General features: G+C 41.8%; 1 protein-coding gene across 2 annotated transcripts in view; it reads right to left on the reverse strand.

The window, feature by feature from the left end:
- Nucleotides 1-4,428: 4,428 nt before the first annotated feature.
- PPP2R2B (protein phosphatase 2 regulatory subunit Bbeta) overlaps nucleotides 4,429-27,303 on the reverse strand; it is a 403,054-nt gene continuing 380,179 nt past the window's right edge. For both annotated transcript variants that reach the window (XM_069764074.1, XM_069764075.1), the window contains exons 7-9: nucleotides 7,045-7,214; nucleotides 5,832-5,923; nucleotides 4,429-5,131 (exon numbers count right to left, since the gene is read on the reverse strand). In XM_069764074.1, coding sequence (XP_069620175.1) covers nucleotides 4,852-5,131; nucleotides 5,832-5,923; nucleotides 7,045-7,214 — 542 coding nt within the window. In that variant the 3' untranslated portion in view covers nucleotides 4,429-4,851. The remainder of the gene's footprint in view (nucleotides 5,132-5,831; nucleotides 5,924-7,044; nucleotides 7,215-27,303) is intronic.

The raw sequence follows: 27,303 nt of genomic DNA on the forward strand, positions 1-27,303 counted from the left end.
CCTATTGCAGTAGGTGGTGTGTCAGATGCCCATTATACTGTTTTTACTTTGTGGAAATTAATGCCACTTTAGTGTTTTGTGTGAATTTTTTGAAATATGGAGACTCCAAACTGGGTCTCCATCTGGTGTGTTGCCTGTGGTGGAAGGGGTGTCAGAGGCCTATTATACGGTTTATAATCTGTGGAAATTTATGCCGCTTTAGTGATGTGTGACAATTAAATTTTGAAATGTGGAGACTCAAAGTTGGGTCTCCATCAGGTGGGTTGCCTGTAGAAGGTGGTGTGACAGAGGCCCGTTATACTGTTTCTACTCCTGGAAAGGGATGCGCGCATGCTGGAGTATTGAAACACTGAGCAGCTCAAGTGTTCTAAAGTTACTAAAGTCACGTGAGCTTTGAAAGACCTGGCGCTGACATTGAATGGGAGTCTAGGGCATTTTTATTTTACAAGGGGGAATATACTATTTTGGATGAGGTTGTCCTAATATTGGACAACCCCTTTAATAATCATGTACGGGTATTCTTTCATGTGGCTATTAGCAACCCAAATAAGTCTTCTTAATATGCTGATCTACATAAGGGCATATTACAGCTACAGGTGCAGACATCCAATTTAAAATGCAACAGAGAAAAATTGTGCCATTCGGCTGCTTAGAGTTCTCAAATAATTCACAGGACACATAGCCTATCTTACCCCTCAAGGTGGCAGAGGTTGCAGTTTACGCATTTAGAAATATCAGCCTGTGTGTCACTGCAGAGATTGGCCTGGAGGAGCCCTTTCCTCATGAATACTCCGGAAAAATTAGGTATACACTATGTGCCCAATTTTATTAGTCAAGTGAGTATTTTGAGCATATTTGTATGCATATATCCAACTCCAACCTATATAAACTTGAGAGCTTATTGGCTGAAGATCAGGTGATATAATTTGTGTAATGAGGTAGGGTGCAGCACTCTTGAAATTGCTAAGATATTGGGACATGATCACAGAACAATGAAAAGTTTTGTTGTAAATTGTCAACTATTGCAAAAAAAAAGTGAGGAACAAAAAGACGCATATTAACTGCAAAAGATTTAAGAATAAAATGTGAAGTGATCATTATCCTCCAATGCCGACATACTACAGAACTGAAACCTCCCTGGAGTGCACAGAAGTACACGGCGTTCAGTGCTCAGGAAGGCAAACTCCCACAGCTGAACAAGACACATAACGGTACGTTAACACATCCTCAAGAAAGGCCCAAGAAATATCTGAAGACCGGTTTTTCAAAGGTTTTATGGACTGATTAGACTCTTGATAGAGCAGATAGATGGGCCTGTGGTTGTAACAGTTACAAGCATCCACTTCAACTCAGATGCCAACAAGATGGGGGCGGGGTACGGTTATGGGCTGGTATTATTAAAGACAAGTTGGTTGAACCTTTTCATTTTGAAGATCGACTCAAAATGTATAGAATCAACTCTCAAACCTACTGCCAGTTTTTAGAAGACATTTTCTTCAGTCTCTACTAGCTTCTGTGGTACTGCAAGTCTTCGTGAGATGATCTTCCCATGGAAGAGCCGAATTGTCTTTTTCTATTTTCTTCAAGCAGTGGTGCACAAGAGTCTGCATCTTTCAAGAAAACTACAATTTTAATGCAGAGGAATGGTCCATCGCATGCATAGAAGTACTCCACTGCTTGGCTGCCAGTCAAGACCATAGGCCACGTACACACATTGTGTATTTGGTGGGTTTTTACCTCAGTATCTGTAAGCCAAAGCCAAGAGTGGGCAACAAATGCATAAGTGTTGACTTGTTTTTACTATACTTTTCCTCAGACTGTTCCGCTTCTGGCTTACACATACAGAGGTTAAAAACTCACTAAATACTCAACGTATGCATGTGCCCTTAAAAATTAAAAAATAATTACATAGCCCCCTCCCTCACATGACTTAAACCCTACTGAGAATCTGTGTGGCCTACTTATACAAGAAATTTATGGCAAAGGAAAACTGTACACTTCTCTGAACAGCGTCTGGGAGGATGTGGTTGGTGCTGCCCAGAAAGTTGATCATCAACCGATTAAGATGGAAGGCATAAGACTGTTACTGAAAAGAAGGGTGTTTTTTTTTTTTTAGATTTTAAATGTCAAATGTATTTTTGCACAGTTTTTCACTTATTACTTTAACAGATGTAAATAAATCGAAATGGGAATATTAATTTTTTTCATTTAGTTGCATAATTCTGCACACTAATAGCTGCCTAATAATTATGCACACAGATATTCTCCAAAGACAAAACCTCACTTTTATTAACCTTTTGAATTATCCGACAGCACTGGAGTTGTTCAAAAATAAAACAAAAAAATACAAATTGCCTAATAATTCTCCTTAACTGTTTGAATTTGTGCATGTACTGTATGGGGAAAATAGGGGTGCGTCTTACGGTCGCAATGTACTTACAGTTTGCGGTGATCTCGCTCCCATTCAGCGGTCCTCAGTGCTGTGCGGGGCTCCGAGGACATGGTGCGGCAGTTTCGGCGGTCCTGGGCGCTGCAGGGGGCTCCAGTGACATTATATGAAAGCCTGAAGCTGGCAAAATTGCAGCACACGTGTAAATTGAGATCTTGGTTCCGAGATCTCTTTGCAGAGATCTCAATCTGCACCTGGGGAATCAATCAGGCCTCTGAGAAAATGGCCACCGGAGATCTCAATCTGCGCATGCGCCGACTCTGGGGGCCATTTTCCCGGACGTCACAGCATCAAGGCAAGGCTATAAAACTGCAGGGCTTCGGGCTTTCATATAATGTCGCTGGAGCCTCCTGCAGCACAGAGGACCGCCGAAACTGACACCGTGTCCCTGGAGCCACGCAAAGCACCAAAGACCGCTGAAACTGCCACACCATGTCTCAGGAGCCCCGCTGAAACCGCCGCATCATGTTTCCAGAGCCCCGTACAGCACTGCTGAAACTGAAGCACCATGCTGGGATGGAAGTGAGATAATCCCGAATATCCCCCATCCTCTGGAACTCTCTGCCCCAACACGTCCGACTATCAACCACAGTCGGTTCCTTCAGACGGAACCTGAAAACTCATCTCTTCAGGAAAGCCTACAGCCTGCACTGACACCGCTGCTGCCTCATCACCAACGAAGCTACCGCCTCACCAACACCGGAGCTACCGCCTCACCAACACCGGAGCTCCTGCAACCCTCAACCTACTGTCTCCTTCCCCATAATCCTGTAGAATGTAAGCCCGCAAGGGCAGGGTCCTCGCCCCTCTGTATCAGTCCGTCATTGTTAGTTTGTTTACTGTATGTGATATTTGTAACTTGTATGTAACCCCTTCTCATGTACAGCACCATGGAATCAATGGTGCTATATAAATAAATAATAATAATAATAATCGCAATGCAGCGCCGAACCACCGGAAGAATCGCCCGACTACTGCTGTCACCAGGGCTGCCGATCCACTCCCCCCGTAAGACGGACCTCCATTTTTTTTCCCCGCATTTTCTTTCTGAAAATTTGGGGTGCGTCTTTTGGTCCTGTGCATCTTATAGTCCGAAAAATACGGTAGTTGCTTTCAGGACTGTATTGTATGACCTCTTCGTTCTTTGTCTAACCCTCAATATCGTGAGGTCACACAAAGGTTTCCCTATCCCCAAAGGAAAACTATTTACTCAATAATATGAGTGCTGAAACCTGAAATCAGAAATATTTCCGTTCTACATATTTGTAACATATCAGTAGGATCTAGGAACACAAGTCCAGTGTCGCCACCTTACAGCATTTGAGAGATTGTGGAAATGGTTATAACTGCTCATTTACATATAAGAAAAACATGGATTTCTGTGGAACACAACATCGGATTGCAGACATCAAGGTGTAATTTCATTCAACTTCCTATAAAGAAGGCTTAGTAGGGTTGAGCAAACTAACAGATTCCCTTTAAATGGTAACTGTGAATACTAATAGGTAAAAGTTTTCTGCGGCAATAAGGGCCAATGGCTGAAGAGCCTGGTCACCGGATTGTGCAGTTTAATTCTATGAATGTACTGTCCTATGGCAGCACGGTGCATCAGCAGCACTGTAGCCTTGCTGCTCAGGGGTCCTGGGTTTAAATCCCACCAAGGACAAAACTGCAATGGGTTTTGTATGTTCTCATGTATTTGTGTGAGTTTCCTCCGGGTACTCGAATTTCCTCCCCCACTCCAAAGACACACTGATAAGGAATTTAGATTGTGAGCCTCAAGGGGAACAGTGATGATTAATTTGATAAGCACTGCGGAATATGATGGCACTACATTAAACAAAGCATAAGAAATAATTGTCACAGCCATGCTAAACTAAACCGGGATTACTAGGCTGGGTTACTGTTCACAGGGACCCATTCTAACAAGCCAATCTGAAATACCTTATTCAATGTTTAGAAATAAGGACAAACACGTATTTGTAACGATCAACTTTTATTAAAAATTGAATTATCAATTAAAAAGTAGTATTATATACGCCCAACATTTGTTTTGTCCAAAGTTCCTTGCTTATACTATTCATGCTGCATGAGAGGCCAAAAATACACTCCCAGAGAGTATGTTTGAGAACCATGCTGCAAGAAAAGTTGAGAGCACAAGAAAAAGCAAAAACAAAAATGAGACACAAAAAAACCCCCAAAATATATGAACATCAACTGATTGAACTGGTAAAATTCGGATTTGGGAAGCCAGTTTATTTCTTTTATATCTCAGCAGAGGAAGAACTTGATGAATGAAATAAAAATAAACAAAAAAAATAATATATTAGAAAACGGGAAGAGAGAAATCAATATGAAAAAGCCTTAGAACACATGGAACCTAGTATAACTTTATTAATGTTCTAGTTAACCTTGTCCTGAAATATATACAGGTTATTTGTGGCTGCCACTGCTATGATGTTTTCTGAAGGGTGCCAAGCAGTGTGGAGAATTTTTTTGCTAAAGTCCAGGCTGTCCACGCTAATTTCATCTTTTCTGCGTTTGCCTCCTACGCAGACTTTGCGTGGTTTGAGAATTGCTCTTGGCTTGCTGTTTTCTCTGGAGGCTTCCAATGTGACATCACGTTTGGTGTTGCGATCAAACATTCTGAAGAAGTTATTGTATGAGCCAGTCATTATGACACTGGAAGACAATAATACAACGGTTGATGAATTTTAGGGCAAAAAACAACATAACACAAGAAATAAAACCACAAATTAAAAAAAAACAAGTAGAATCAGATTTTAAAGTTCAACTAAGTAAGCTGAAATCAAAATGTTTTTTATGGGTATCTATTCCACTACTTTGGCACATTGAAGGAAAATAAATACAATTTCATAAAGTAAAATATTTAAATTGACTAGCGCCATGAAATTGCATTGCAGATAAAAAACAAAACACTAGCATCCAATCCTTCCTTTGTGGATAATATTACCAAGAACAATGGGAGGGGGATGTGACCTTATGGTACCCTCCTTACATCCACCCATTTTTCTGGTCATGACTGATGCAAAAGAAATACTTTTTTTTCTTTTACTAATGTATGGAGAATTTGATGTTCCAGAAAAACAGATATATGGAGGTGACCCAGTTCCATCATTTTTGGCATATTCAGTGGATTTAAACTATGCAATAGAAAAATCCCTTTAATACCTTACAACCAAACACTTAAAAATGCCATGTTACATAAATACATCAGTATGCATAGATCTATATATGTACATACACACACAGATCTATATACATACACATAGAACTACTGTATATACATATATACACACACATATCTATATACATATATACTATCCAACACATACACTTATTTAACATGCAGAATCCTTACCTGTCTGAACCATTCCATACACATTCAAATTTGTCAAAAATGCAGTCATTCTCATAAAGTGAACATAGTTTGCTGCGGAGGTAATCATGGACCTGAAATAGAAACAAAAGACAGCTCAGATCAGTCAAAAACGCGGCTGACAGCTTAATTGCAAATCCTTTCTCTATTATATCACACACTGCCAAGAAATTGGCTTCTTGTCATACTAATTTGCCAGCAAGATATACAGTACATAGCAACACACCCTGATATTGCATTGTGTGTGCAGGAAAAAAATAGCCATATCTGACTAAAGGCAAGTAGGAGAATTTGGGAGCAAGGCCTGAAGAAGAATACCCAACATTCCCATCGCTTCCTATTCAAGTAGAAAAGTAAATGATCGGAATGGTGCGATTTGTGACTAATACAGACATTGGTAAAATTACACACTCCACCTGTGCAGTATATCTAGTCTAATGAAGTCTTCACTAATGTAAACTTGCTTTCTTACATCCAGAATGAGAAGATGACCTTCCTGTCATACTTATGCAGCATGGGAGTAGCACAGGTATCTTGCGGTAAAGCATAGACTGCTCATGTCACGTGCTCATTACCTACATAACAGGCCAGCTTTGTACTGCAAGGTAGCTGGTATATTGGGGACTGAGCTGTACACTATAACATTAAATAGCCCTTCGTTTTTAGGAACGGAAAGGATTTTTAATAAGGGATCATTTGCACAATTGTTATATTTTACAAGCACTTTCCAATTTTACTTATAAACTTCAGACAACCCCTTTACGAATAACAATATATGTTATTCATAGATAAACAGGTCAGGGACAGAAATTTAAAGAGGACTTGTTAACGGAGATATGGCCATCTCGTACCTTTATGTAAATCTAGTCTTATTAGCCAACTGTGTGTGGTCTTTTCCTATTTGAGAGTCTTCAGCACCACATCTAGTTGTCTAAAATGACTAGCTTTACAAGGAAAAGGAGGCCATATCTAAGAAATGGAGAAATGCTGGATGGACCAAAAAATAGAACAATATTCAGGAGAAGAGCAGAATTTATATCAAGCAAAGCAAATTCCATATTTATGGCGAATGACTTTTCTAAAGCTCTGCCTATCAAAGAAAATGTAAAATATCACTCTAGAAAGGCAGAGAAACCGTTTTATCTGGTTGCTTGATTTCACAATACGTTGTATAACATTTTGACAAACTTTTTACCTGGTAGGTCTCTATTGGTCTGTTCTCCATGTTGAGGTCCCAGACTTTGACTGTAAGGTAGTCTCTTGTCATTATATACCGACCACTATGATTGAACTTTACATCCGAAATGGAAGAGATGATCTCTGAGAAAAATGACCTGTTGCTGGGATCTTCTGGCTCTTCAAATACTGAAATCATAAAAGGAAATTTCATGAATTATTGAATATCCAGATTCAGAGACCAAGTAACTATAGTAAAGAAGCCAAAGTGTTGGAGGAAATGTGGCAGGCACACACCCATACCTGAACATTGAAACATCAAGAAGGAAAAGTAATTGATTTATGAATATCGCATGATTGATAGCCATGTTAAAGATAAGGAATGATACGCAAATGACGAATAAATCGAGATGGTTTTTGAAAATTTTCATCCACTTTTTTCAATAGCGCGAACAAGTACCACACTCAAAAATGCCCTACTTGGCTGCTATCAGTCAGGTCAGGAATGTTCTGCCATACTGAATGCACTTGGGCATGCAAATCATCAAGATCTGCTGCTGAAAGCAATCATTGCAATTGCTGACCAATGACGTCCTAGATGTGCTTGATGGGACACTAATGTGGAGCCACTGCAAGCTTTTGTGGTGGTGCGGTGTTGAAAAATGGCTCATTGTACAGTTTGGAGAAAGTAATTCTGGTTCCAGCCCAAATGAATGTGATGCCAAGTGGTTAGTGTACCTGCAATGAAGACCAGAGGGGTACAGCTACCATACATTATTCCATCCCATATCATAACCCCAAGAGTATGACCGATGTGACGTTCCCTTGTGTAGGCCTTATGGCATTATCCACAGTCTCCAAATGGACACCGGAGGTTGGAAGGCAGCAAGAGGAGGCCAAGAAATAGATCTATCTTGTTGAGCAATCAGTCTCTTGTCTTGGATGAAATGATGGCTTAAGATTTATCTGGAGTCCACATGGGCAATACTATGAGGAGGCCTTCACGAGGGAACACCACAAAGGTACTAGCCATGGGGTTATGGCGTGACATTTTTATTTGCATGCCCAAGTACATTCAAAATGGCAGAATATTTCTTGGACAACCAATCTCATTGATAGCATGTCAAGGTGTGTATTTCTGAGAAAGATGCTGTAACTTCTGTAACTCCTTAACTTTTCCCTCTTGGTGTTGCACTCAATGTTCAGGCTAATTAAGATCTGAAACCTTGGCCAAAGTTATCGGAGAACACAAATCTCTGGGGTGCGTAAACGTTTGCATTGACCCAAATTCCCTTTTGTAGGTTTTTAAATGAAAAAAAAAATTGAGTATGTGCGAGCGTGTGTATTTTATTTTGCATAAAATACAAAGTAAATGTGTCATCTTTAACCCCTTCACCCCTGGAGCTTTTTTCATTTTTGTTTTTCGCTCCCCTTTTTCCAGAGCCATAACTTTTTTAATTTTTCATCAATATGACCATGTGGGGGCCTACTGTATTTTCTGCGGGACGAGTTGTACTTTTGAACGATACCATTGGTTTTACCATGTCTTGTAACAGAAAACGGGAAAAAAATTCCAAGTGTAATGAAATTGCAAAAAAAGTGCAATCCCACACTTGTTTTTTGTTTTGCTAGGTTCACTAAATGCTAAAACTGACCTGTTACTATGATTATCCAGGTCATTACGAGTTTATAGACACAAAACATGTCTAGGTTCTCTTATCTAAGCGTTAAAAAAAAAAAAATCCAAAGTTTGCTTGAAAAAAAAAAAATTGCGCAATTTTCCGATAACGGTAGCGTCTCCATTTTTTGTGATCTGGGGTCGAGTGAGGGCTTATTTTTTGAGTGCTGATCTGTCATTTTTAATTATACCATTTTGGTGCAGATACGTTCTTTTGATCGCCCGTTAATGCATTTTAATGCAATGTCACGGCAACTAAAAAAACCGTTATTTTGCCCTTTTGATTTTTTTTTCGCGCTATGTCGTTTAGCGATCAGGTTAATCCTTTTTTTATTGATAGATCGGGCGATTCTGAAGGCAGCGATAGCAAATATGTGTAGGTTTGATTTTTTTTTTATTGTTTTATTTTGATAGGGGGGAAAGAGGGGTGATTTGAACTTTTATATTTTTTTATATTAAAATTTTTTTTAATTTAGGCATGCTTCAATTGCCTTCATGGGAGGCTAGAAGCATGCACTACTCGATCGCCTCTGCAACATAGAGGTGATGCACAGATCACCTCTATGCAGAATTGCAGGCTTGCTATGAACACTGACTACAGGGTGGCGCTCATAGCAATCTGTCAACAACCATACTGGATACTGCCAGCTGACGTTCTATTCCGTCAGCTGGCAGAAAGGGGTTAACTTTAGGCCTTTTAGAGATCATTTATAGGGGAACCTGTCACCTCGTTTTGCCGCTATAAGATGTGACCACTGCCTTTCAGGGCTTATCTACAGCATTCTATAATGCTATAGATAAGCCACCGGTCCAACCTGAAAGATAAGCAAAATAAGTTTTATTATACTCACCTGAGGGCGGTCCGGTCCGATGGATGTCGCAGCTCCCGGGTCCGGCGCCTCCCATCTTCATGCGATGTCGTCACCCTGCTTGATTTGTGCCGCGCTCCTGCGCAGGCGTACTTATCTGCCCTGTTGAGGGCAGAGCAAAGTACTGCAGTGATCAGGACAATGCTGTAGATAAGCCCCGAATGGCGGTGGCCGTATCTTATAGCGGCAAAATGATGTGACAGGTTCCATTTAATCGTCAACTTGCTTATCTGCTCACAATAACAGTAATTTTGACTAGGGTGTCCAAACTTTTACATGCCACTGTATGCACACACAAATATATACACTATAAATTTTTGCAGTAATTCACAAGAATATTGGTGTTGGAAGATTACATTTTTTGCTACTCCATACAGGAAATAAAATGTGGTAAGAAACATGATTTACTTAATTATACAATTTTATAGTCATTTAATGCATACAAAGACTCAAAACCCTCTCAACCTGTACAAAGAGCTTTCAGTGCATCGATGATCAGCTACGTCATCCATCGGAAAAGTGACATTGTGAACAAAGCCCGAACAACTAGGTGTACAATAAAGTCCTCACAAAATGGTAATGAGGCTAATTGAAGGGATGTCTAAATTGTGTGGTAGCAAACAACCACATGCGGTCCCCCACTTGTAGGTCTATTCAATGCCTTTATCAGGTAACCATGGAAACAGGCATTGCTTAGTTCTATCATCACTAATAAAGGCCAATCCCTCAACTAGCTTTGACAGCGTGGGGCGCACTAAGCAAAGGTCAGATCTATGTAAACTCATAAGGCAATCCTACTGGGACATGTTTCCGGTGAATAGAAAGGTTTCATTAAAATTCTGCTAGAATCCAAATTATGAACACTTCAACTTATCTAGAATCTTAGTTTAAAAGAATTATTAGTCTAATGCTGTCACTTTTGTATCAACCCTTGCCCAGGGCCGGCGTAACCACCCGACTAAAGTGCCAGGGCCCCAGCACGCTATGGGGCCTTTGAGCTGGCAGAGCCCGGTGTCCACACTGGGCCATCCTGCCTCAAATACTCATCCCCACTCCCAGTCAGACGCAGCTCCGGTCTCAACAGCGTCTTCTAACCATCTCTGATGTCTAGGGACAGAGGGTGCGATGAAGTCACTACAGCATGCCCTCTGCCATGCAGTGCAGAGTCAGAAGACGCTGAGGCGACTGCACGAACGGCGACTGCACGAACGAGAGGTGAGTAATTGAATTTTTTTAATGTATGTAGCAATATATGGGGCCATTATACTGTACGGAGCACTATATGGGGCCATTATTCACTGTATGGAGCATTATATGGGGCCATTATATAAGGTATGGAGCAATTTATGGGGCCCATTCTGTATGGAGCATTATATTGGGACCCATTTTACTGGATGGAGCAATATATGGGCCCATTATACTGTATGGAGAATTATATGATGATCATTGTAGTTGCTTCACTGAACTAACAAAAAGGAAATGAGTGAAAAGCATGATTAAGATCAGGCTCGGACTGGCCCACAGAAGAATCCTCTGGTGGGCCCCTGTGCTAGAGTAGGCCACCATCCTCTCATATGAGCAGTACTTGGCACAATATACTTGAATCACTATGTACAGACAAAGCCGTCATCTTCTTCATTTAACAATCTACCTTGGTCTGGGGGAAAATGTGTGTAAATGGGTTAGTAACTGGCTTAGTGATAGAAAGCAGAGGGTGGTTATAAATGGTATAGTCTCTAACTGGGTCGCTGTGACCAGTGGGGTACCGCAGGGGTCAGTATTGGGACCTGTTCTCTTCAACATATTCATTAATGATCTGGTAGAAGGTTTACACAGTAAAATATCGATATTTGCAGATGATACAAAACTATGTAAAGCAGTCAATACAAGAGAAGATAGTATTCTGCTACAGATGGATCTGGATAAGTTGGAAACTTGGGCTGAAAGGTGGCAGATGAGGTTTAACAATGATAAATGTAAGGTTATACACATGGGAAGAAGGAATCAATATCACCATTACACACTGAATGGGAAACCACTGGGTAAATCTGACAGGGAGAAGGACTTGGGGATCCTAGTTAATGATAAACTTACCTGGAGCAGCCAGTGCCAGGCAGCAGCTGCCAAGGCAAACAGGATCATGGGGTGCATTAAAAGAGGTCTGGATACACATGATGAGAGCATTATACTGCCTCTGTACAAATCCCTAGTTAGACCGCACATGGAGTACTGTGTCCAGTTTTGGGCACCGGTGCTCAGGAAGGATATAATGGAACTAGAGAGAGTACAAAGGAGGGCAACAAAATTAATAAAGGGGATGGGAGAACTACAATACCCAGATAGATTAGCGAAATTAGGATTATTTAGTCTAGAAAAAAGACGACTGAGGGGCGATCTAATAACCATGTATAAGTATATAAGGGGACAATACAAATATCTCGCTGAGGATCTGTTTATACCAAGGAAGGTGACGGGCACAAGGGGGCATTCTTTGCGTCTGGAGGAGAGAAGGTTTTTCCACCAACATAGAAGAGGATTCTTTACTGTTAGGGCAGTGAGAATCTGGAATTGCTTGCCTGAGGAGGTGGTGATGGCGAACTCAGTCGAGGGGTTCAAGAGAGGCCTGGATGTCTTCCTGGAGCAGAACAATATTGTATCATACAATTATTAGGTTCTGTAGAAGGACGTAGATCTGGGGATTTATTATGATGGAATATAGGCTGAACTGGATGGACAAATGTCTTTTTTCGGCCTTACTAACTATGTTACTATGTTACTATGTTACCCAATCCATTGTCATAAATTTGTGATTGAGGATAAGGTGACATTTGCATGTAGTTGAAAAGTGGGGCCCTGGAGTTAGTTATTGGTGGGCCCTTGGCACCCCAGTCTGACACAGATTACGATAAATATACACTCAGCCCACCTCACTGCTCTCAGGGCTCTTATTAAAAAAAAAAAAGTAAATATGGCAGATCCAGATGACGATATAATGTAAATTGTGGGGCTTCTGACTCTTCACTGGTCAACAAAAAGATCGAGCAATTTAAATTCAAACACCCATGTCCTGTTTGGCTCGCTCACATGGTGCTGGATGATTAATAAATGTGCCACACTGCATGTATTATCAAAGCTATGCTTGTAAGGAGAGTTTGCGTTGTAAGAGTTTCCATTCTGAAAAAAGAAAAATTAAAGGAAAAAAAATATGGTAGAACAGATGGTATAGCTGGTGGAGTGGACAACAGGAGAACCTTCAGGTGACCGCTTTAAGCTTTTTTATGGTAAGGATGGGAAGGCTGCTGCACTATATATACACACCAACTCTGTTATTCTTGGTGAGATTTGAACCCAGGACCCCAACGTTGCCCCATTTAGATGGATAAGCTAAATAGCCACAATCTTGGGTCCTAAAACTGATGGCACTTGCACGCTCTCAGTGCTGTGCTTATTTTCAGGTGAACTTGGATCCAACTCACATCTCCATAAAACTTTGGTGGAATAAAATGTACTGACTCAAACTCCTAAAATACATAATAAATTGAGTACACTAGTACAATGCAGGCTGTGCTGTCAATGTTTTTATAATTATTTGGGAAATTATGAAGTGTCCTATAAATGTCTGTTCCTGATCTAAGGATCTCGGCTTTTAGTTGAGATGAATCTGTGAGGAACTATATACATACTCAGAGGTGACCAGCGCTGTGGAATCGCAGTCAGGGAAATTGAGGAGTCGGAGGTTGGGCTTACCGATGCCACAGGCCTGACGACAACCCCATTAACCCTTATCCGGCTGAATAGGTACAATTGTAACTATTCCGTTTTAAAATTGCAATAACTTTTTTTTGAAAAGACGTAGAGGGCTGAAATTTCGTGACATCTCTACATTTTTGGTCCAGAATATATTGGCCAAATTTCAATAAAATATCTCCACCCGCTTCCGAGATAAGGGGTCGAGATCTTTTTGCATCCATAACAAGCTGCATAGGTACAAATGTACCTCATATATTTTGAATGAAGATAATGCAAGGGAAAAAGCATAAATTTTTTTTTAATGATAATGCTATTTAACTATTATAAACAAGTAAAAAACTGTTCATTTACATTATAAAAGAAAATGTAAGAAACTTTTTTTTATTGATTTTCTTTGCAAGTAATGCATGTTGGCTTTGCTACAGAGTGTTCATCGCAAATGGGTTTCACACAAACCACACAAGACTTTCTAGTCTTGCGTTGTTTTCGCCTCAGGTCTCTGCAGACATAGCAACTACCAACAACAGGGGAGGGTCCACGACTACCATGAGGTATTTTGGGGCCAGCTGCTGGCTGCGATGCTACCACAATGCATCGTCCAAGCACCATTTCTACTGCACCTCGAAGAAAATGGTTTCTCATTATCATTTTGTTTGTACTACGATCTTCAATTGCAATCATACACAGCTGATTTGCGAGATCTTTCAGGAACTTTCTTCGTTGATCCTTTGCCCTGAAGCTTGGATTGTGTTCTCTGTAGATGATGTAGGATGCTAACCCACTGACATCAATCATATTGTAGAAAAATGCCAAAGTCCAACGTGATGTTCGTCGTTTCACAGTGTACTCTCCCAACATTTTATCCATAACATCAACGCCACCTTTTGTTATGTTGTAGTATTTTATTATCTCTGGCTTGGCTGCTAGTGTCTCTTCAACTTCTCCCGTCATGTGCATAGATGATAGAAGCACGACTGATTTGTTCTTCTTTGGTACATATGAACAGACTGTTGCATCATGATTGTAGGCAAAATTTGTCGAGTATACAGGCCTTTCTTTGGCAGGCTGCATGTTGTTAGGTAGGAACCTTTTGTTTTTTCTCACTGTACCAACTAGTGTCATGTTCCAGGAGTTCAATACCTTAGCTAGTTCCATGGTTGTAAAGAAGTTATCGGTGGTGACATTTCTTCCAGAGCCTTTATACGAGCTCACTAGGTCCAATACTGTTCGTTCTCCAATGTTTACTTGTCGAGGACCATCAGTTGGTTTCCCAGTGTAGAGCTGACCTTGTAAAGGGTAGGCATTTGATGAGTCACAAGCCCAGAAAATCTTTATGCCATATTTAGCTGGTTTTGAAGGTATATACTGGGTAAATTTAGTATGACCTCTAAATGGAAATAATTGCTCGTCGACGGTGATACAATGATATGGCTTGTAGGCTCTCTCCAGATTACTGTTCAGCATTGTCCAGATGTCCCGTATTGGTGCAGCTTTATCTGTTTGCACACGTTCTGCACGTGTATTTTCGTTGTCAAACCTGATAAATCTGAGTATCATCTTGAAGCGGTCACGAGACATGGCTGCACGTATAAGAGGCAGAGCAGCAACATTCCACATTTCCTCCAGATTCTCTTTGTTGGCTCTGTGCACACCAGCAGCAATCAGTATGCCCAAAAATGCATGAAGTTCAGTTTCAGTAAATTGCTTGAATGTTTTTTGTGGTGGCCGTTTGGAAGAATCAGGAAAACGTTGTACCAGTTCGTTGTTGTAAGCATCACAAACTCTCTTGGCCTTTCGATTCGTTTCCCGTAATATGATGTCACACATCTCGGGAGTCATGATGGACTTGAATAGCTCTTTTGCTGTATATAGGTTGCTGATTGCTGCAGGGCCACCTCTTTGTCGTAGGACATTACGAGATTTTGTTTGTGCATTTGGCAGTGGATTACTGCACCATTGAGTTTCATCCTTAGCAGTCCAAACGTCGCCTGCACTTTGAGGCACCGAATCATCCTCAACACTTTCGTCTGATTCGTATTCATTTTCATGCTCTATGACCATTTCTTGTTCAATGTCTGAATCTTCTTCAGTAACATCCACTTGTGGTACATAGTTTTCATCATCAGATGGAACATATGGTTCATCCTCATGCTCAGAATCAGATTCTTCTAGCATTCGCATTACTTCGTCAGACGTAAATCTGTAAATATGAAAAAATGTAAAATAAATAATTTTCCGAAATACTACATTATTGGCTTTTCACAAAATTATACTAACCTGCAAACACGTTTTCTTGGATTATGGCGGAAACTAGATCCAGCATTACTATCACTCATGATGACTTGCTAGATGAATTTTGGCTTCGTATTTTGTGCTGAATATAAATAAAACATCGTAAAACAATATGTAGATACTAATTATTATCCATTTTTCGTATAAAAATTATACCTATAGTGATAAGTTTCATACAAAATATATGTAAGCCAAGTCCAGGCTGAAAGACAATTTGACTGTTCTGTCCCCACATAATGAGAATAAAGGTATAACTGGCTGTTAGATGCTGTGAGACTTTCCTACCTTCGTTTCCAAGAAATTGAAGACTTCACAAGCCTAGAAATGTGTGCTCACAGCAATGAGATGAACAGCAAAATGGCTAATGAGAGGAGGGAGGCAGGAAGACAAGTAGAAGCCACTCCCAGTTTGAATTAACTTAATTGACAGCAACATAAGTGACCAGTAACAACACTGAACAATAGATATCAGCATAACATTTGTAGCTGAATGAACTTTAGTTTCTGAAACCAAGTAAAGTCTTCCCACAGTGGAGGTATATGTGAAGGTACAATTGTACCTATGCAGCCTGTTAAGGTTGTAAAATTATGCAGCCTGACAAGGGTTAAAAGAAACCTGAAAGCTGTCCCAGCTACCTTAAAAAGGTGTGTATTGCATTGCTTTACTACATTCTAACAAGCCCCTTTTTGTTGCTTAGCAGTTGCAAAACAAAAGGTAAAAGGAACTACCGTGTGCTCACCCTACGTAAATCAACGAGGGACTAAGGGGAGGGGGTTCATTTATTTCCCCAAACCGATCTGCCCTCTCCTGTGTTGCATGAGTGACTTTGTTCTGAATAGACCGATGTAACAGCTCCTTCCAATGCTCGCGCATGCACGAGATAACTTTCTGCCTCCCTGGTAATGCGCAATGAAGTTGGGCGTACACTGCCTGGCTTCATCGGGGCACAGCGGATGCTCATCGAGGCAGTGACATAGGACTCAGCCATCCTTAAGATTTACAAAGAGCTGACGGTAATATCTTTCTTCTAAATAATGCCACAATGTCTCCACAATGAGAGGGAACTTTCCCGAGCACAGACCTTCCTGCTTTATTTTAGCTTCTCCTTTTGCATGTTGAGAAATTATTATTTAAAAATATGGAGAGGTTTCTTGCCTTTTTACATAAATTTAAACTGTGAAATGTGGAAATAAAAGTTAAAGTGACATTCTAAATTTAAGCATAAGATGAAATAGGAAAAAAGCAAACATTTGCTGCCCAGAAAGCTGCCGAACAATCCTCAGGATATGCCATGCTGGAACCACTTCAGAACCTTATTCACGCCAAGACCACTTGGGAAACGAATGAAAGGGACAGAAGATTATTCCACATTTCATATCCCATCTACCAGGAAGGTCTTGTTTATTTGTACAGAGTCTACTTCTCTTCTGTCATTCCCAGTTCTGCATTTTGATTAAAGTCTAAAGTTATTAAATTTCCACCACTGTCTGACAATTCATCCATAAAATTCAACGTAACTTTTCATTTTCAACTCTGATGAACTGCCTCGATTGAGCTCTGCTCGTCACTGAACAGAAATTGACTCAAAGTCGCTGAACTCAGGAAGGAGACAAGGAATAAGAAAATCAATCAGAAATGTCAAGGGAGAGGTCAAGCTGAACTCTTCTTTGCTGGATGGATGATCCTCTCTCATCATAGGACAATGGAATTATAAACCAAAAAAATTGAAAAAGGAAACAAAAAAAAAAAAGAGGAGTGAATGACTTTGCACAAGACATGACTATAAACTCAAAATGTGTAATACAATATATTGCACCTAACCATTAAATCGTTCTAGTGCCCATTTATATGTTTGTAGTTAATAAAAGTTGTCCCAACATCATTCTAGGTGGGACTACATATCAAAGACTAAACATCACGCCAATCTGGATTTTGAGGGAAATCATTATTTCAATGTACTCACCTTCCTGGGTCAGCCATTATATCCGCTGTCTGGCATTCGCTGTGGGGCCCAAAATCACATTGATAGCACAGCAGACCAATCAGTGAGCTCAGCGGCTCTACCAATGTAGACCGAACATCCCCTTTATAGCTACTGAGAGCAACGATTGGCTATCGTGCGGTTAGCGTGATGTCAGCATGGCAGATGCCAATGCCAAACACTGGCAACATCGGTGGAGTTAGGTACAGCACAATTTGTTTCTTTATATTAACCTGCACGCGGGAATATTCATTCACTTATATGCATCGAGCCCTTTAAGAATCAGCTTCTAAGATGTAAGCTCCCTCAACTCAAAAACTGCACAGAGGGAGAATTGCACTCACTATTATAGTGAAAGTAATCATTCAGCAGCTAAAAAAAACGGTTTGATCCAAGTTGAAAAGTTCTATATAATTCATAGAGTAATATTTGATATTATGTAGTGTTTGGGAATCCTCCTGGCAGATTAGGTTCAATGTGGAGAAAATGTATGCACATGGGCGCTAATAGTGAGTTCCAAATCTTCTGGAGGGAATAAAATTAAGCGTCACTTGTAGAGAAGGATCTGGGTGTATAATATTAATCCAATTGTCTAGGAGAAAACCGCAGACTGTAATAAACAGTATATTATTTTAGTGGCTGGATGTCACAACGTCCATAAAACCCCTGGCCACAGTAGGCACAAACACTATGTGCACTCAGCCAAAAGGTGCGTTTAGAATTATATTGCCATTCTCAGACCAGCCCACAAATTGTGGACATGGCTAGGCCTATATGCACTCTTGTACATTTATCCTCATCGCAGGCCGTTGCAGGAGCTGCCTAAAGTTGAGACCCCTTCTGTTTCTTTAGGTTTGTGTGGAAAGCTCTCACACTCCCACTGTCACGGGTTTACCATGAGAGAGAGAGAGAGGAGCCAGAAGACAGCAGCGGCTTTTCTACTACTCCTGCACTGATTAGAAGCACTTCACCTGCATATTAAACGGTGCAAGTTTCTTTAAGCAGTGCAGGGGTTATTCTGCTCAGTTGAGAGCTTGTGGAAGCTTTCTGCATTAAGGCTCTCAGCTGTGCTCTGTTAGCCATTGCCATCTCTTATATAAACCTGGTCCTGGCTATCACACATTGTCAGTGGTAGCTTGTGCTGCATGGCTGGAGGTTGTTGGTGGTTGTTGCTGGACAAGGCGTTTGATGGATTTATCTGTGACTGTTGCTAGGCTTTGGGCGTGTGATTATTCCACTTCTACTGTGGTTTAGCCCCATCCACCACTCCCCGATGAATTCCTCTGTTTGTGTAAGTATATTTCTATGATTAGTGTTTTCCTTTACCCTAGTTTGTATTACCTTGTTAGCCTGGTTGGTGTATTACGGTATACACCTACTCCCTTCTTCTCTGGGTGGGTGAAGGGTACAGACTGAGGGCAGATTCAGGAGCTAAGGCAAGGTACGTGGCCTCTGAGTCTTCACCATCAGAAGTAATCTGAGGAACGGGGTGAGCTAAAGCACCCCCTAGCGATAGTTTAGGGGCTCCTTCCCTGTCCCTAAGTGACACAACGCTGGAATAAGGGTCATTGTCTCATGGTGCTGTCAGATTACATAGTAAAAACCTGCTGAGATTCCTTTAACGTTATTACAGAATAACAGGATTTACGGGATGCAACCTACAATCAGATTTCAAGCTCAATTTCTCAGCGGATACATGCTAATAGGAAGATCAATACCAATTGGTTGGCATAGCGCATATATGCCAGGATTATATACGTCAGGATTCCGACACCATCTCCCCGCTGCCATTTCTTGTGGCGGTTTACATTTTTCCCATTCCCCCGAGACCCGCAAACAGACTTTGTGGTGGAGTCGGCATACTCCTGTCGCCACAATGCTCTTTCCAGGTCATCCCCCCAGTTCTCATTCCTTCCTTTTGAGGTCCACACATCAGGCTCTTCCATACCCTCTCCCTCCGAGTAGTGGTCATATACCGTCCCCCAGGCTCACCCACCCACTTCCTTGACCATTTCTCTGCCTGGCTGCCACACTTCATGTCCTCCAAACTACCAACCCTTATCCTGGGAGACTTCAACATCCCCATAAACAACCCCACTTCCTTATCTGCATCCCAGCTCCTAACTAACCACTTCTCTTGGTCTCTCACAGTTCTCAACCTCAGAAACACACAGACGTTAACACCCTTGATCTGGTCTTTGTTTGACTCTGTTCAATCTCCTACTTACACACCTCTTCTCCTCTGGCCACCTCATTTTCTCCTTCACGCTCACAAATCCTCACCCACCCCAGCATGCAGAAATCTACAAGCCATTAACCCTCATACACTTTCAGACTCCCTGCACTCATCACTGTCCCAAATCTCTTTTTCCTGTCCTGATTTGATTTGACACCACTATAATGACACTCAGAAGCACCCTGGACCAAGTAGCCCCTCAAACTCTCAGAACCTCCAAACACAGAGTAAAACAGCCCTGGCTCACATCTCAAACTAGATTTCTCCAGTGAAGCTCTAGGAGAGCTAAACGCCTAGGGAGGAAAAGTCACACAACAGAAAATGTCATGCACTACAAATTTATGTTAAGGACCTATAACTCTGCATTTTACCTTGCCAAACAGACCTACTACACCACCATGATCTCCTCACTAACAACACAAAAAAGCTTTACCACCTTTCACTCCCTCAGTTCAAAAACTCGTTCCCTTATCACAGACATCTGTGCTGATGACTTGGCCTCATTTTATAGAGAAAATAGATAATATCCATCAGGAAACCCATTCCCAGCCACAAGGACTCCCATCCCTCCCCACATCTCCTCTGGCTCACTTTCCACATTACAGAAGTAGTCGTCTCCGGGCTCCTCTCATCATCTCATCCGACTACATGCACTACTGACCCCATTCCCTCACATCTTTCTAATCTCTCTCTCCAGTCGTCACTTCGCACCTAACTACAATGTTCAACCTCTCCCTCTCTTCTGGTATTTTCCCCTCCACCGTCAAACAATCTATCATAAGGGTACCGTCACACTTAGCGACGCTGCAGCGATACCGACAACTATGCCGATCGCTGCAGCGTCACTGTTTGGTCGCTGGAGAGCTGTCACACAGAGAGCTCTCCAGCGACCAACGATCCCGAAGTCCCCGGGTAACCAGGGTAAACATCGGGTTACTAAGCGCAGGGCCGCGCTTAGTAACCCGATGTTTACCCTGGTTACCAGCGTAAACGTAAAAAAAACAAACAGTACATACTTGCCTACCGCTGTCTGTCCCCGGCGCTGTGCTTCTCTGCACTCCTCTGCTTTCCGGCCGCTGTGCTCAGTCAGTGCAGAGTGGCGACGTCACCGCTCTGCTTTCCGGCCGCTGTGCTCACAGCCAGTGCAGGAGGAGTGCAGAGAAGCACAGCGCCGGGGACAGATAGCGGTAGGTAAGTATGTACCGTTTTTTTTTTTTTTACTTTTACGCTGGTAACCAGGGTAAACATCGGGTTACTAAGCGCGGCCCTGCGCTTAGTAACCCGATGTTTACCCTGGTTACCAGTGAAGACATCGCTGGATCGGTGTCACACACGCCGATCCAGTGATGTCAGCGGGAGATCCAGCGACGAAATAAAGTTCTGCACTTTCTTCAGCGACCAACGATCTCCCAGCAGGGGCCTGATCGTTGGTCGCTGTCACACAACGATTTCCTTAACGATATCGTTGCTATGTCACAAAAAGCAACGATATCGTTAACGATACCGTTATGTGTGACGGTACCTTTACTCCATTACTAAAAAACCCTCTCTCCTAGATCTATCACAATCTGGCTTACACCACCCCTACATTCTACATAAACCGCATTCATCAAAGTGACCAACAACCTTCTGACAGCAAAATGTAACGGTCACCACTCTCTGCTCATTCTTCTCAACCTAGCTGCAGTTTTTGACACTGTTGACCACCATCTCCTACTCTCTATGCTCCAATCAATAGGCATAAAGGACACTGCTCTTTCCTGGTTCTCTTCCTATCTTTCTGACCACTCCTTCAGTGTATCGTTCGCTGGCTCCACTTAGTCTCTTTTTCTCACTGTCAGGGCCAATACTCACCTGCGAGAAACTCAGATGAGTCTCGCAGGTTAATACCCGGCGCTGCTGCCAGCACTCAGGAGTGAAGCGTGTGGCTGCATGTATTCCTATGCAGCCATACGCTCCGATCTGAGTGCAGTGCCGGGTATTAACACACAAGACTCATCAGAGTTTCTCGCAGGTGAGTATGAGCCCTCTCTTTCTACATGGCCAATAATGGACGGACAATCAGCAGATTTGGCTTTCAGTACCATCTTTATGCTGATGACACAACTATACACATCATCCCCTAACCTTACCCCCGCTGTACTACAGAACACCAGTGACTGTCCGCAGTCTCCAACATCATGTCGGCTCTCTATCTGAAACTCCACCTTTTCAAAACTGAACTACTTCTGTTCCCGCCGTCTTCTAACCTCCCTAAATCTGACATCTCAATGTGAGGAAACAGACAGTGTGTGCAGTGCATACACACAAAAGAGGGAGAGGACTAAACCAAAGAAGACTGTGCTTACCGTGCGCATACTCCAGAGGGGGAGGGAAGGAGAAGAGTAGCAGGCTGAAACGGCAGTGTGAAGAGACACAGACAAGGACCTGGCAGGTCATGTGACCAGAATGGGAAGATCCTATAGACAAGAGCTAGCAACAGAGCGTCCTGGGGGGTCGCAAGGCTGAAAGTAAGAGACGGCAACGCCGGGAGTGGAGTCAGACAAGCCAAGGTCAGTGATAGGAGGACAACGCAGGATAAAAGGAGTGAGACAAAAAAAACGTAGTTAGGTGTCAAGCAGAAGTCAATTAACAATAGAACCGAACAACGCACAGAATCAACTGGCAATAGCAATGTGGGGGACAGACCGGATCGGCAACAGGAAATATTCTCGCAGAACAGGCACAAACACACAAAACACCAGGGTCAACTTAAATCAGCCGAGGGCAGAATTATAACTGACAAGGACTCTAGCTAACCAAGGCTATAAAAAGCTATCCCAGAACCAGAGAGAGGCCACAAATAAATAACCCCTGGCAAGTCAGTCCGTAAACTACCATAGGATCATGACAGTCCCTCTCTGTGGATGGCACCATAATAACGCCTAAGCAGCAGACACACTGTTTGGGTGTTACCTTTGACACCAATCTTCCCGTCACCTCCCATATACAATCTCTTGCCGCTTAAACCTAAAGAACATCTCTACAATCCACCCCTTTCTCACCATGGAAACAACAAAGACCCTCACTGTTGCCCTGATCCACTCCTGCCTGGACGACTAATGCTCTATTAATTGGCCTTCCCTCGACTTGCCCCTCTGCAGTCAATCCTTAATGCAGCAGCCTGGGTCACCTATCTGGCTAATCGGTACTTGGACGCATCTACTCTGTGCCAATCATTGCACTGGCTGCCCATTCATTTAAAAATCCAATTCAAACTGCTTGTTCTCACCCACAAAGCTCTCCACAGTATAAACAGGAGAACCAGGAGTATAATAGGTATATAAATTTATTACAAATATAGGGTATAAATATACATACAGTAAGTGACGTAAGATGATCGTATATAAGCAGAGAACACAATATAAAGTGCAAGAAAGGATGGAAACACGGGAAACCAGTATCCACCCAGTGTGCGGGAGCACAAAAAAAAAAAAAAATCCCAAACAGTCTGATACAACAGACTGAAAATACACAGCGCTGCAGGAAGCCAGTAGTACATATAATAAAGTGACAAATCGTCACTAATAGTGAAATATTGGGGCTTACCGCAGATAAGAAGGGCTACACCGCACACCGGACCGGAACCAGGATAAAAAGACCCCCGACGTACGTTTCGCTTATTCCATATAACCGCTTTATCAAGGGGATAGTGTGGCAGCCCCCTACATCTCCTTCCTCATTTCTGTTTAGCAGTCTACCTGCTCCTAACTCTCTGCAAGCAACTTTCGACTAACCTCTGCGCTAATCCGTACCTCCTGGCTCCAAGACTTCTCCCAGGTCGAGCCAATCCTCTGGAATGCTCTACCCCAAGAAATTAGGATTATCCACAACTTACACAGTTTTAGGCGCCCTCTAAAAATACATCTGTTTAGGGTGGCCTATCACGTTCCCTAATCAAAGTGTTTGTGTGTGTATAGCCTATTAACCATCTGATAATAACCCTCCTTCAAACTCCACTGCACCCAATAGCACCACAGATACTGGCTGCCGACTACCTCATGCATCCTTTATCTATCCCCCACTCCCTCAAGATGGCTGGACCACCATTGTAAATAAGCCCCTGTACTTTGTCTCCCCCTACCTCATTGTAGATTGTAAGCTCTCAAGAGCAGGGTCGTTTAATTTAGCTTGAATCATTGTATTATCGTTTATGCTGTTACTTATGACTTGTGTATGAACTGTTAAACTGTAAAGCGCTGCGGAATATGTTGGCGCTATATAAATAAAGGTCACTATTATTATACGCCAGGTTTACATCTCCCCCAATGTGCCCAGACTTCATTGCAGGAAATTTGCAGTGTCAAATAATTGATCAAAGTTCATACATGCAGAAAACCAGGTCTGCTACTATGGAAATTCCCTTGTTTCACATGTAGTGCTCACAATGGGTTCTTCAATAGCTCTTAATCCTGTGGCATGTAGTAAAAGAACTGAAATTCACCACCAATATAATTAAGGCCCTTTTACGGTACATCACAAATTAGCTCTTTGTGTCAGTTTTAGTGTTTAGTTACATTGTGAGAAATAGTATACTGCATTAAAAATATTTTTTCATGGTGAAGTGGCAATTCTAAGAGCATCTCCCCCAGTCTAAATACAATTCTCAGGTCACACACTGAGAAGGTTAAGGGCATTTGCTTGTGTGGAATGCTTCACTGAACCATCTAATGCATATTGTACAGTTGTATCCCTCCCTTTAAGTTAATTAAAGGACACTTTCTTCTGCTGACTGCCATGCTTTTCACATTTTGCAACACAGTGTAATGATCTTCACCTGATAGGAAGAAAATGTAAAAAGATTTCCATTTAATGGAAAAGAACAAGCAACTAAATAAGGAGGACTACATGTTTTCTGGAATATGCTTTAAAGAGGACCTGTCACCAGATTAAGTTTAGGCAAAAATATTGCAACTTTCAGGGTATGTGCACACATCAGAATTTCTGGCAGAAATTTTTCTGACAAAACCCGGACATTTCTGCCAGAAATCCGCATGCATTTTTTTCACGTTTTTGGCGCGGTTTTGATGCTTTTTTTTTTTCTTTCGTTTTTCCAAATGCATAGAATAGCGGGAAAAAAACCCGCAAAATTAATGAACATGCTTTTTTTTACCGCAATGTTTTTTTTCGCGGAACAAAACGCATCATGTGCACAAAAATTGCAGAATGCATTCTAAATGATAGGATGCATATCTGCGGTTTCTAATGCGGTTTTATCGCGAAAAAAACGTAAAAAAAAACCTGAACGTGTGCACATAGCCTTAAACTTTTAATTGTTATGTCACCCAAATTACTTAATAACATTTCCCGCATGTTTACCTGACATTAGCACAATTTTTTTTTTAATTAAGAAGTTAGAAGGGTTAAAAGTTGACCAGCGATTTCTCATTTTTAAACAAAATTTACGAAACAATTTTTTTTAGGGACCACATCACATTTGAGGTGACTGAGGGGCCTATATGACAGAAAATACCCAAAAGTGACACCATTCTAAAAAACAAACCCCTGAAGCTGCTCAAAACCACATTCGAGAAGTTTATTAAACAGTCAGGTGCTTCACAGGAATTTTTTTCAAGATTATTGGACCCACTTTTATTTTTTCAAGGGTAAGGCTACGTCCACATTAGCGTCGTGCGGCGCAGCCGTGGCAACGCATGCGTCATGCGCCCCTATATTTAACATGGGGGCGCATGGACATGCGTTGTCTTGCGTTTTGTGACGCATGCGTCATTTTGGCACAACTGTCAGGGCGCAGAGGACGCTGCATGATGCAGTTTTTTCTGCGCCAAAAATCATGCAAAAAATGAATGCATGCGTCACAAAACGCTGCGTTGTGCGTTGCGTCGCCTACGCTGCGCAATACAAATGTGAATGTAGCCCAACAGGAAAAAAGAGACACCAAAATTTGTTGTACAATTTCTCCTGAGCATACCCTATATGTGGGGGAACACCACTGCAAAATTTGCTGGAACAATTAGTGGACACCATGTCCCTGATGTGCTTAAACAGTGGAAACCCCACAAGTGACCCCATTTTGGAAACTAGACCCCTCAAAGAATGTATCTAGATGTGTCGAGAGCACCTTGAACCCACAGGTGATTCACATACGTTTACAATGTTGATCTGTGAAAATGAAAAAAATATTATATATTTTTCCCACAAAAATGTTGTTTAATCCCCCAATTTTTTCATTTTCACAAGGATAGCAGGAGAAATGACCCTAACATTTGTTGTGCCATTTCTCCCAAGTACACAGATACCCCATATGTGGTTGAAAACTACTTCTGAGGCACAGTGCAAAGCTCAAAGGGAAGAATCACCATATTGGAGTTCAGATTTTTTTCAGAACTGGTTTGAGTGAGCGATGTCACATTGGTAGAGCCCCTAGGATGCCAAAACAGCAGGACCCCATAGGAGGCCCCATTTTACAAACTACACCTCTCAATGAATTCAAAAAGGGGGAAGCAGGGTCAGAGAATTTTATACCATTGGGCTGTGAAGAAAAAAATAAAAATACATTTTTGGTTATAAAAATTTCTTTATCAACAGATTTTAAATTTTCACACTGGGAAATGGGTAAAAATGGTACCAAAATTTGTCAAACTATATTTGCTGTATGTAGAAATACCTCATATGTGGCTGTACAGCCTTGGGAGGGACGGAGCGCTATTTGCGTCCTGGAGCTCAGATTTTCCTAGAATAGTTTGCGGACTTCAGAGCTCGTAAGTGCTAGACGAGCAGAATCCCTCCTCAAGTGACCCCATTTTGGAATTTATCTATAAAGTATAGTGACTATTTTTAGTGACTATTGGGCGTTTATCAGAAACGCATAGTGGATGTTGCGGAGTGAAAATTGCAAACTGCCGTTGTAGTGCCCAGTATGTTATGCCGAGCTCATGCTTCTGGAGACACATATCCCGTACAATAGGTAGGCCCTCATCACTACAGAAATGCCAAAAATGTGGAAGCTAAATGTGGTTTAAGCACATTGGGGCTTACAAGGGAGAGAATACTTGTATTTGGGAGTGCAGAATTCGTGGATTTCTTTTTGGGAGGCGAGGAGCCATTTTGCTTTTCCAGAGCCTTTGTACTACCAGTACGGTAGAAGCCCCCTATATTTCCAATGACAAATGACAGACCTGATAGGGGACTTGCTTTTTTGTGGATTGAGTTTAAAGCTTTTATTGGGAACATTTTACATAACATTTGGGCTAACTTTTATCCGGCACTCTAGGCCGAGCACGGATATCGGGGTTTCCATCTAAATCTCTAAGTGACGTAATTTGAATTACACCTATCGAAGGGATCCATTCACTATAATTAGTGATGAGCGAGTATACTCGTTACTCGGGTTTTCCCCGAGCACGCTCGGGTGGTCTTCGAGTATTTGTTAATATTCAGAGATTTAGTTTTCATCACCGCAGATGAATGAT

Source organism: Ranitomeya imitator, chromosome 4 (assembly GCF_032444005.1).
Source record: "Ranitomeya imitator isolate aRanImi1 chromosome 4, aRanImi1.pri, whole genome shotgun sequence".
Taxonomy (NCBI): Eukaryota; Metazoa; Chordata; class Amphibia; order Anura; family Dendrobatidae; genus Ranitomeya; species Ranitomeya imitator.